The sequence below is a fragment of the Pleurodeles waltl genome, chromosome 10 (assembly GCF_031143425.1).
Source record: "Pleurodeles waltl isolate 20211129_DDA chromosome 10, aPleWal1.hap1.20221129, whole genome shotgun sequence".
Classification (NCBI taxonomy): domain Eukaryota; kingdom Metazoa; phylum Chordata; class Amphibia; order Caudata; family Salamandridae; genus Pleurodeles; species Pleurodeles waltl.
Genome location: NC_090449.1, coordinates 860,112,465 through 860,125,009, shown reverse-complemented (window position 1 = coordinate 860,125,009; position 12,545 = coordinate 860,112,465). Strand labels below are relative to the sequence as shown.

General features: G+C 44.9%; 1 protein-coding gene across 1 annotated transcript in view; it reads left to right on the top strand.

Moving 5' to 3' along the window:
* The first annotated feature begins 867 nt into the window (after positions 1–867).
* RUNDC3B (RUN domain containing 3B) overlaps positions 868–12,545 on the top strand; it is a 781,529-nt gene continuing 769,851 nt past the window's right edge. Inside the window, exon 1 of the mRNA XM_069211571.1 lies at positions 868–1,442. Coding sequence (XP_069067672.1) covers positions 1,354–1,442 — 89 coding nt within the window. The 5' untranslated portion in view covers positions 868–1,353. The remainder of the gene's footprint in view (positions 1,443–12,545) is intronic.

Here is a 12,545-nt window from a genome sequence, read left to right as displayed (position 1 = left end):
GACCCATAAACTTCACTGGCATCGAGTTAAAAATTTGTTTTCGGTCCTCACAGTCTTAATTTCTCTCAGTGTATATGTGTTTGCCATTCTGCGTTGCTTTGTCTTTGAGGAGCGTTTTGTTGCTCTTTGTTTGTTAATTGCCACAATTTATCACCTACTTGAGCGTCAAGTACTTTTCAGTAGTGTTTCACTGTCTCAGATAACCACCGCTCCACCTTGTAAAGGCAGTTCACAGCTAGTAACACCGGTTCAGAATCACACCTGGTACTACAAGGTATAATTCTGCACTGCGTATTACTCATTTTTAGCTGGTATGTTGGTCCTAATGGCTCATTCAAAATAAACTAAGATTGCAACTTGCTGAATGGACTGACATGTTAAATGAAAATCCAGAATTGGAAAAGTGGTGCCCCGGTAACATGGGGTAATCTGGTCACCCTACTTAAGACCTATGTAAGTAGTTGCATCGCTGTTAGTGAAACTGAAAATAATTGGCATCACTGTACCCTGAGAATAGTCGGTACGGAGAGGATTAGTAATTGATCTCTGTCACCAGGGATCTCAAACTCTAGTTCCAGGCTTGTGTTTAACAAACTAATGATTTCTGGGAGTTGTAGTCTTGGTTCCCATCAACTGTGATCAGATCCGAGGAACCCGCCTAAAAACAATAATTGTAAAATAAATGCCCAGGACTTGAATGCTGATGAGAAATGACAGTGGTAACTCTATATGAGTGGAGCTTTAGCGAGAAGTACCTGCTAAACCTAAGTGTGCATACCACATAATCTGGACACCTGCAGAGTAAGTACAGTACACAATCACTCCCTACTTATCATTATAGCCCAGCTGTGCTCCACGTGCCGCTGTGCTTCCGGTCCCGTGACGTGCCCGCAGTAGCATCCTGGGCTGCTAGTGGTAGACACCGTATTTATTGAGCGGCTAGTGCATTAGTAATGCCATTGAGCGGTTGCTCATCCGAGGCTGCGTTTCAGCCCTGCGTGGATGTGATATCAGTGAAAAAAACGTACTTGAGTGCTGAGGAGGGACACCTAGGAAGTCCTGTGCTCAGGTAGCGTTTAGAAGGCGTATCAGAGAAGAACCTGTCTGTGTGGACCTGCTGGGGAGAGCCCGTACACAGCGCTGCTCGGCGGGGATTCCAGCCACTGGAACCGCAAGTGGAAGCTACCCACGCCTCTTACTAGCCGCTTGCATTGCCTCTCCCTGCTGAGGTAGCCACGCGCGGACCAGAGGCACCTCAGGCGAGTGCCGCTGCATGGAGGGGCTGAGCACGCCCTTCCACTAGCAGGGGAAGAGGCAGACCACCAGCGGCAGAAACAAAGGCTCCGGTCCGAGATGGCTTCCCTGAGCCTCAGCTTCTCCCGCAAGAAGAGCATCAGCAGGAACGCGACGGTGGAGCGGAAGAATCTGATCACAGTATGCAGGTAAAGCCTGGGTCAGCGCGAGCTGTGGGGCGACGGGCAGTGGGGCGCGGGGCCGGCAGCACAGGCTCCCCGTGACTGTTTACAGCAGTGCTTGCTTCTGCTTCTCGCAAGCTCCGCTCTGTCTGGGAGATGACTTCATGTTTGTGCCCTTTTATCTGTGACAGATAGATGTGAACACGCTTTACAATAACTCAGAGTCTGCGAGGATCACTGAGGGGTGATGTCACCCGAGCTTGCGAGCGTCAAGTGCATGCCAGCATGTGCAGGGGTGTGAGGGACGTGGGGAGTCAGTGTGAGTGCGAGGGGCAGGTGCATGCAGAGTGAGGGATATCTAGAGGCGGCGGGGGCACATAGTGAGGAGTTTGAGGGAGGCGTAGAGGCAGTGTGAGAGAGTGCGAAGAGCAGGTGCAGACAGAGTAAAGAGTGTGAGGGAGGTGTAGAGACAGTGCGATGGGCAGGTGCAGACAGAGTGGGTAGTGTGAGGGAGGTGTACAGGCAGTGTAAAGAGTGCGAGGGACAGGTGCAAACAGAGGAGTGTGCGGGAGGTGTAGAGACAATGCGAGGGGCAGGTGCAGACAGTGAGGAGAGGGGTAGAGGCGGTGTGAGCAAGTGTGAGGGGCAGACAGTGAGGAGTGTGAGGGAGGTGTAGAGGCAGTGTTGAAGAGTGCGAGGGGCAGGTGCACCTAGAGGGGTGGGGGTACAAAGTGAGGAGTGTGAGGGAGTTGTAGAGGCAGTCAGTGTGAGGGGGCAGGTGTACACAGAGAGAAGCATGAGTAGAGGCACTGTAAGTAGATGTGTTTTGTGGGTCTGTACAGAAGCCGTGTAAGCAAGCATGTGTGATATCTTCAGAGACATAAGTTGTGTAAGGAGCATGTGTAGAGGTGTTTAAGGGACTTGTGTATACAAAGTGTAGGGGCGTAACTCAAGCCCCCTGCAGCGCAGGGGTCGCATAACCCTCAAGGGACCCACAAACACTACAGTGAGCCCCCATTCAGCCATGGCCAATGATTATCTGTGAGATACTAGGAGGGACCTCTTCACATTTTGCAGGGGAGCCCCATCATTTTGTGCTACTCCACTGACAGTGAGGAGTTTGAGAAGCATAGCATGTTGAAGGGGGCAAGTATAAAGTTTGCATGTTTATCTGGGGCCAGTATGCAGAGAGAATAGTTGCATGAAGAAGCAAGTAGGCGTGTGAGGGACACATGTTGTGTGAAGACTAGACCAAAGTGCCTGTTCAAGGTTATTGCCCAGTCTTCTTAACCCCGCTATCACTTCAGCTCCCAAGCCATCCTTGTCCCGTTGCTTAGACTTCATGGATTTCTTTGATTTAAAAAGTTAGAGACATCCACATTTCGCTTTCCATCAATGATTCCCTTGAAACGGTTGAATCTCTACCCTGCAAATCAATACAACCATGGTCATCTGTCTGTTTAGATTTTGAGCAGGACCTACTACAAACTATCTCCAAAATAAAACCCTCTAACCACCATCAGGATGCTATTCCGGTATCTATCAGCCGATCTCTTGCCACACCTACTTTCCATATGGACCACCTTGGCCAATTCCTCACCTAATCAGGGCTTCTTTCCGAACGACCAAAAATGGGTCAAATCACTCCACTCTCAAAAAGAACACAAACTCTTGATTCAGAGAACTTGAACAACTACCGCCCAGTCTCCACATTCCTTTTTTTTTAGGCAGTCATTGACAGCTGCGTAGCATCTCAACTCGCCTCACACATCCAAACAAACAACCTCCTAGACACTCTCCAATCAGGTTTCTGCCATGGTTACAGTACAGAAATTGTGATCCTCCAACTAGTTGATGATTCCCTTAGTCCTTGAATCTGGTAACTCCTGCCTCCTGGATTTATCTTCCGTATTCAGCACTGTTAATCATCATTATCTCCTTCGTACTCTTGAACTACACATGGGATGTGGAGGAACGGTCCTCAACTGTTTTTTCTCTTTCCTATCCAACCATTCCCAAATTGTGAAAAGGCAACCCACTCTTGAGTCCAGTCAGTGTTCACCAAGGTGTCCCCCAAGGTTTGATTTTCTCCCCAACCCTCTTCAACCTCTACCTAGAACCACTATGTGTAATGCTCAGAATCTCTGGGATTCTCTCCCACCTCTACACTGACAGTACCCAAATATACTTGAAAATCTCATCCCCAGAGGACATTGACCTGCTTTCAAATACACTCTCAATGATTCAAAACTAAATGCCTAACCACCATTTCAAACCCAACGTACTAGAACAGAAATTCTTTTGATCACATCTCAGAAAGCAAAAGCCCATGTACAAGAATGGATGGCCAACCTTCCTGCCTTCGTAAGCTGCCCTGCCATTGTCACGAGTGCCAGATCACTTGGAATCACCCTGGACAATTGTCTTAATCTCCACAGCCACATAGCATCCATGGCCAACTGTGCACAACATACTTGGGCAGCTTTGGGGCATCAGACAAATTATTCCAGTACAAGACCTCAAAACAGTGGTTCATTCTCTCGTTCTCTCTAGACTAGACTATGGAATTGCCCTTCTCTCAGGCATTCCTAAAGCTCACCTATGCCCACTGAGAGCAACACTACCTGCTGCAGCACGCTTTATCGTAGGTCTAAAGAATTTGACCACATTTCCCCTGCCTTGCTAATCCTCCGATGGCTCCTCATTGAAACACGGGCCCAGTTCAAAATTGCTTGCATTATACAATACTGCACTCCTCCTCGCCTGCCTGTCTAAACAAGAAACTGAAAATCTCCGTAGCAAATAGGGGTTTCAGAAATGCCCAATCACTGCTCCTGGAACCCACACCTTCAGGCAAGAATAATACATGAATCAGTCCTTCTCTGGCAGCACCACTAGACTCTGGAACTCTCTGCCGCCCTCACTCCATCTAACCACCTGGCTAGCAACCTTCAAAAAGGACCTCAATCGCCTCCTATTTAATAGACAACTTGGTTAATTCACCCTCGACCAGACTTATTTACTTTCTCCAATGCGTCCCGATCTGCTTCGTTTATCTGTTTGCCCCTATTGTTGTATCTGTCTCCTGTGGTAATTCCTGTATACTTACATTGATGTAAACGTCCCAGTTCAATTATTATTAATGTAACCCAATGTAACTCAGTATTCTGTGTTCTTTAAAGCGATCTGATGCCTTCGGGTCATGTCCGCGCTATATAAAATTGCAAATAATAATAACTGGTCAACTGGGATATTGCATAGTAAATTCCATTACTGCACATATTGCATTTAGGAGTTTTTAACAGCTAACCAGCATTGCTGTAGTTTTTACTCAATACATTTCGGCAGGCTTAATTCCTGACATGTCGATTTTGGTGCGTTAAGACAAAAATCCATACAGTAGTATTCATTATGGGGGCAAATTCGTAATTTCGTTGGATATTATCAAGTAAAATAAATATCAGCATAGAGACCCAGCCAGTCACAATGAGGGTCATAGTGTTAAAAGGAGAGTGAGGGTCATTTGTGTGCATGTTTGTAAGGTGCATTTACGAAATCAGAAAAGCTAGCAGTATGGTGTAATTTCTGCATTTGACAAATTGTTACAGGATTTTCATTGTTGCTTGGTGATGCGCCTGCCTCCACAGACTGGTTTCTATTGTGGAGACACACATATTTGCTTTGGTTGAATGCAGGAGCATGTATTTATTTTGCTCATTTTTTGACGGGACTAGATACCTCTCATAACAGAAGTTGTATACATAGTTGGAATTGCAGTGCTAAAGACCAGGATACTTCATTGCTCTGTAACTCAAAAAAAATCTTGTATTAGAAGCCAGGTGGGTGATCCAAAGACACATGTTTTACAAGGTAAACAACTTAATAAAGGCATTCTGGCTAACTAATGAGTATTGTAGCATTTTCTTGTCCCTCGTTGGACTCATAAAGATCTTTAAGGTTCGTTAACTAATTAGCGGCTCTATTGTCCATGTGTGGGAGTTGTTGACTAAAATTGCAATATAAGTATATCTTATGCCAAGTAGTGATTCTGGGGGGAGGAGAGAAATTATTCAGGCTTGATCATTCTTGAGCCAAGGAACACGATCTAAGTTCATGTTTCAACTAAGTGAGGGAGGGGATGTCTGGGAGCTAGAATTAATGTTTCAATGAAGAGGGTCATGGAGCTTAAAATATATCAAACCCTAAAGCTCTCTTCTTAGATTCATAACAGCAAGCAGGTGAGGGTTGGCTGAGTGTAACGAGTGTGATAGTGTATTGTGTTATAGATTGTGAGGGGTAAGATGAACATGGCTTCAGACACCAGCATGGGTTCTTTGTACTGTGCCATGGAATTGATTTGTCAGGCAGCTGTCCACTCACTTGATGCTGGTGTGATGAGGCTTGGCTGATGTTGAAAATTCACGTGGAAATGTATAATTCTATTAAATAAAGAAAGGGAATATTTGGAAATCCCACCAGTGGGGATCTGTGGTGGTCCAGCCTACTGAAGACCACTCTATCAGGAGCTAATTAACATCAAAACGGCGGTATCAGAGCAATTTATTGATATTGAGAAGTGAACGTAGGACATTTTTAAGGTGGTTGTGATGAATGATGTTAGTCTCCTGTTGAAGTTAAATTGTACTCCAAACTCTCCGGATGTTGTCAAGACGTCGGACAAGAGTATTGCAAGTGTGCAGGGGGGATGAGCTAGCTGGGAACTAGATGATCTTGGTGGAGTTAACCACTAGGGAGCAGAGTGCTTTTTAGGGTCGAGCGCACAAGCGCTCTGTCCCTGTTGTAATCTGTCTTTGGGCTTTTAACCACACCCATGTCACTTTCATTGGTTCACTGGCTTGCCGTTTAAAATCCGCTTGATTTCATTAGTGACAGGTATGCATACGTTGTGCCTTTTCTGGCGTTTAGCCTTCCTCGAGCGCACCGGCCAACTACTAAAAACATACGAGGCTCCATGTTTTCATCATTGTTTCCTGACTACTTTTATCTTTTTATTTTCCACGCAGCGTGATCGCGCTTGGTTTTACAGAGCGAGATTGCGCATGGGTTTTTGGTTTTCAATTTCAGCACAATCACGTTGTGTTTTACATAGCGTGATCACGCTCGTTCTTTTTCTTTCAATTTGTGTGGTAAGAAAAGTCCGGTTAGGAGTTTACAATGCTAATAGCTTTAACTCGAGCAAATGTGAGTCCCGTTGCATTGCAAATGCTTGTTATATTAAGTAGCGAAGACTAGCTTTATAGGAAGGAAGACATTTTTCTGCTTATCAGTTGCCCATACCACTCCAAAGGGAGTGACAAGTGGGGAGAGGTGTGGTACACTAAAGGAGGGGTGAGGAAAAGGGGTTATTTATATATAAAAAAAAAAAAGCAAAACTTCTCAATTTCAATAAAGTGCTCAGATACCTCCTGTTGATGTTAACTAGCTCCTGAGAAACAAAGTGGTCTTCAGTAGGCTGGGCCAACACAAATCCCTACTGGTGGGATTTCCAAATACTCTCTTTTGCTCCTTAATAGCATTATACATTATTTCCCCCACTACTCTCCCACTTAATTTTTTTATTTTTTTTTTGCCCTCAGTGCTATTGGTGTGCGTCCCCCTTAAAATGGGTTGTACTTATTTCAAGATGGCGGCCTATGAGAATTCATGTGCTGAGAGGCACCTAGAAATGGTTATGTATTATTTGATCAAACTCATCCAAAGCTGGCTGCTGTGGATGCATGTACATCTACCAAGGCAGTCTTTAAATGGCATAGTTCATATATTTCAAATTGATTAAAAGATGGCTGCCATGGTTGTGTGTGTCCATTGTGGCTGTCTTTGAATGGGATTATTCAAATGTTACAAATGCATTCAAAGAAGGCTACCCTAGAGATGATAGCGTACCCATGGAACTATCTAAAGCAAAGACAGAATTGGCAGTCATTACGTTTCATTTCCTATTGGCTTTGGCAATGTTGGTAGATCTCTTGAACCAATTCACAAAGATACATAAGAGTAAATAAGAGGGTAGTCCAGGTGGACTGCTTTAGATATTCTAAAAGGAGTTTGTGAATAGGCCTTTTCGAAAATCGGAATGACTGACTTTTGTGAACCAGTTTATTGCAGGAAAAAGTGTGAGGGTTGTGCATTTGCTGAAGTTCTTTAGGGATTCTTTGTAAATCCTTGAAAATGGGGAATTCTACTTCAAGAGACTAATTCTTCAGGAGCAGATTTCTTACTTTATAATCTAGGGCTTCGGAGTCAGGACCATTTGTGAGGTGACGTGTTAGGCATGTGTAGAGATATTCTGTCAGATTAGCAATGTTAATGTGTATGAAAAATTGACATCTGGAGTGAAAACCCGGTTTGGCTGATGGACTTTTTTGAAGTAAAAACCCACCCATGTGTGTACTGGGGCGTTTCCTGGTATTATCGCACAAACATTCACTAACTTGCATACTCACGGGAAGTAGTTTGGAGAACACTTCCTCATTCTCACACCCTCCCCACTGTAGCAGCTAGAGTCCGGGTACTCACTGAGGGCCTGATTACAACTTTAGAGGAGGGTGTTAATCCGTCCCAAATGTGACGGATATCCTGCCCACCGTATTACGAGTTCCATAGGATATAATGGACTCTTAATACGGCAGGTGGTATATTCATTGCATTTGGGACGGATTAACACCCTCCTCCAAAGTTGTAATCAGGCCCTGAGTCTGGTGGGCTGGTAAGCTGCATCTCACTTAAAAAAAATAAAAAAAATATATGATTTGTCCTTTTTTATAGGACGCTTTTTTATAGTTCATAAATAACACTTTAAGGGAATACCACGACAGAGCTAAGGAGTGCCATAAAGGATGCCAAATGGGACAAGTAGAATGAAGGGGACAAATAAATTGAAATGTTGACAATATGAAAAAAAAGAGACAAAAGGAAGCAAAGGTTTTTAGAAAAAAATGGAGGGAAGAAAGTGTAAAAGGATGAAATCGTAAAGGAAATTTGGTAGAGAACAGGAATGAAAGGATTAATGGGTAAAAGGAAGAACTGCGAAAGAACGGCTAACGGAAGGGTGAAAAGATGTACAGATGGAACAGTGGAAGAACTGATTGATAAAAGGGTGAATGTATGGGGGGTGCATGGAAGATTGAACGGAAGGGTGAATGGATGGATTTGTGGAAAGATGGAGGAATGAATGCAAAGAGCAATTAATCAATGGATGGAAGGTTTTACATAAAACCCTTGTCTGGAACATGGGGCATGCTTGAATTGCTTGTTTCATAACCTTCAAAAGTATGGTTCAAAGTGGGGGTTCTTTTAATTTTGTGGTTGCAAATATATGTGGGTGTTGAGAAAGTTACAGGTCATTTTACTCCATGGAAAGTTCTTCCTGTGAAGAACAAGAGGACCTTTTATTGGGTGTGAAGAAAACACACTCCTTTCTTTAAATTATATGCAGCGGCCGCCACTACATAACTCAAGGGGAAATCTGGGTAGGGAGGCAGGGGAGGGATGGAGAAGAGGTGAAAAATAAATAAATAAAACACACATACCTTGCCTCCGTCCCTGCCGCCTTGCTCGTCGCTCCTCTTGTGGTGATCCAGCATTCACTGCTGGGACACCAGCCCAGGCTCCCCAGCAATCCTGGTGCTGCTTTCATGCTAAACCTAGCATGAAACCAGTGGCAGGATTGGTTTTAGCCACTCTGACTGCCGTTCAGACAGCACCCTGGGGTCTGCAATTTCTCCAGCCTGGCTGTTAAACACAGCAGGACTGGAGAAACCTAAGTGCGCATGTGTGTTTGGCCGGCATGAGACGGGCTGGTGCACTCTCCTCCCCGACCCCCCCCCCCCCCCCCCCCCAACTACCGTGGCCTAGCCCCGTCCCTCCTGCACTGATGGATGTGCCAGAAGCATAAAAATAAAGCAATGGTAAACTATCGCTTTATTTTTCTGCTTCTGGCTCAGCCAGAGAGGGGGCGACGTTTGTTCGCCATAGGGAAGGAGCCACCCCTGATTATGTTTTCCTCGTTAAGTAATGAAATCAACTTCATAAAAGTGCTTTTGCCAATTTCTACTTTGTGCAGCTTTAGTCCTATTTTGTGAACCGCCCCCTCGAAGAGTTTGTGCCTAAGTGGGTACATGTGAGACCAAAAGAGCTGGTGTTTGTGGGCTTCTGCAGGACATATGGTTACTGATACTGAGGCACATTTTTCCTTGTCTCTTACAATGCGAATAGTCCTTGTGACACCCTAACTGCTCGATACTAAAGAAAGCACAGCAAGCAATACAGTCTCAAAAATTACTACAATATGCCTTCTTTAAAAAAATGGGTGCATCAAAAAGACGGCAATACATTGATACCAAAACAAGAGAATGCAAAATACACTAATGCCATGTGCCCTGGTGCGTGGAAAGACACTGGTCACTTTGACTGCTGTTTGCTAGTAAAATACAGCACTGCCAAGGTTCAATGGATGCTGGTGCCACTGCATTTGTTGCACCAATATTAGCTACGGCCCTGTAAAATCAAGAATACCAGTGTGCATATACAGGTATACATCACCTACATCTAAATAAGTAAAATGCTGATATGAAGTAGTTAATGCTTTGGAATTCTGTCAAAATATTCCCGCTAGAGCGGGCAGCGCAATTTGGCCCTTGTTCTTGCTGATGAACGGGGAGGATTCGTGACCGCGCGGCACGTTTAGCCCAGGGCTGATACTCTCAATGGAGTGCGAGTGGTGTTGCACTTGCACCATAGTGCCCGCCACGCCTCAGCAATCCCATTCCCAAGCATCCTGAGCCAAGAAGAGCATTCCCCTCTTGACTGCTTATAAAATAAATATATAAAAGATAAGTTGACAATGTACAACACTCAGTTGCCTTCTGGCTAGGTTCGTGCTAAAGAAATACCTTATACAGCTATACCCACAAACAAGTATGTGTTAAGCGAGGCCTCCCCTTTCACACCAGTTCTGAGAATAAAAATTACGTGAAGTATGTACTCTAGTACAAGTTGCTTGCGGGTTACCGAAGAGAAAAAGATGCAGCACACATCCAGTTTCACAATTCTTGCTGCTTAAGTACACCTCTTGCCTGAGAAAACGATTTGATCGGTAAAATGGTAAGAAATATAGGAAATTATACATTACAATTAGCCAAAAAACTGGGATCTGAGCAAGTCTAGGCTCGCATGATCAATTTATACATACCTGTACCTGTACACTTTTGTCACATAAGCACTTCCTATTAGTCTCCATTAGTAGAGCAGTACGCCCTATAGCTGTGAGCAGGTACAGCACAGACAGAATAGCACTTGGTCTTCTTGCAGACTAGCACTTGGTCTTCTTGCCTGCTGCTTACCGAACATAGTGATAACTCCACAATTGATTATAGAATATTTTAAAGTGCCTTAACCCTTTGGATCCCTGTAGGCTGGATAAAGAACAACACCATGAACATAGCTTGGGTGGGGCAAGGATGTGAAATGGTTAAAATTTTTCAGGAATCGGGATGACCTTCAACCTGAAGAAAGGGTTCTAATGATGAGTGTTAGACTGTTCATCCTGGGCGTGGTCTACCTTAACTGTTTGCCTCTGTTTCCCAGGTTGTTGATGTGTGCTGGACTGTTTTTGCTGTTTGTTACTCTGAGCACTTTACCACTGCTAACCAGTGCTAAAGCGCAAGTGCTCCTATACAAAATGTGTATGTAATCGGTTCATCCATGATTGTCATATTTGATTTACTAGTAAGTCCCTAGTACAGTGCACTAGAGGTGCCCAGGGACTGTAAATCAAATGCTACTAGTGGGTGTGCAGCACTGGTTGTGCCACCCGCATTAGTAGCTCTGTAAACAGGGTTCAGACCTGCCATTGCAGTGTCTGTGTGTTTTAAACTGCCAATTCGACTTGGCTAGTGTAGCCACTTGCCAGGCCTAAACCTTCCCTTTTCTTACATGTAAGACACCCCTAAGGTAGGCCCTAGGTAGCCCCATGGGCAGGGTGCAGTGTATGTTTAAGGTAGGACATATACTAATGTGTTTTATATGTCCTAACAGTGAAATACTGCTAAATTCAGTTTTCACTGTTGCAAGGCCTATCCCTCTCATAGGTTAACATGGGGGCTGCCTTTAAATATGATTAAAGCGTAGATTCCATTTGGGAGCGGATAGACATGTGGAGTTTGGGGTCTCTGAGCTCAATTTAAAAAATACATCTTTTAGTAAAGTTGATTTTAAGATTGTGCGTTTGAAAATGCCACTTTTGGAAAGTGAGCATTTTCTTGCTTAAACCATTCTGTGACTCTGCCTGTTTGTGGATTCCCTGTCTGGGTCGGTTTGACAGTTGGGCTGTTTGCACCTCTCTCTAGACAGTGACACAAAGGGAGCTGGGGTGTAGCCTGCATATCCTGATGAGCCATTTGTGCTGGGCAAGGCAGGATTTCACAAACTAGAGAGACTTTTCTTTGAAGTAAGCCTACTTCAAAGTGCTAAATGGAAATAAGAAGGGCACCCAAAACCACAGACTTTAGATCACTTCTGGAAACCAACAGGAACCTATGCCTGAAGAAGAGCTGAGGAAGAAGAGCTGCCACGTCTGTGACTGTGCTTTGTGGAGCTATCCTGCAGTTGCTGATTCTGCCTGTGCAAGAGGACAAAGACTGGACTTTGTGTGCCTTCCTGCTTGTGAAGAACTCTCCAAGGGCTTGAAACTGAACTTGCCTCCTGTTGTTGAAGTCTCAGGGACAGCAAAGACATCCCTCTGCCAGCACCTGGAGCCTCTGCTGAGACTCCTGCCCTGCCAAGTGGTGCCCTATCCAGTTCCTGGGGCCTTGAATGGAGAGACTGGCAGGCCATGTTTGAGAAATCCACGCACAGACCGCCGTGCAGGGAAAATTTTGACACAACCCCTGGAAAAACAACCCGCTGTCAGCTTTGCCGCTGAAATTAACGCTCCACCCACAGCGCGGCTGGGGAAATGATGCACAGCATCGCTGACGGAGGCTGGTGAGATCGCAACCCACACTGCACTGTTTTTGGATCACTGTGCAGCAGGATTTCGGACACAAACATCTCTGGTGTGTAAAAACGACGCAAAGCCTGCCCGAACCTGAGTGCTTGTCCGATCGACTC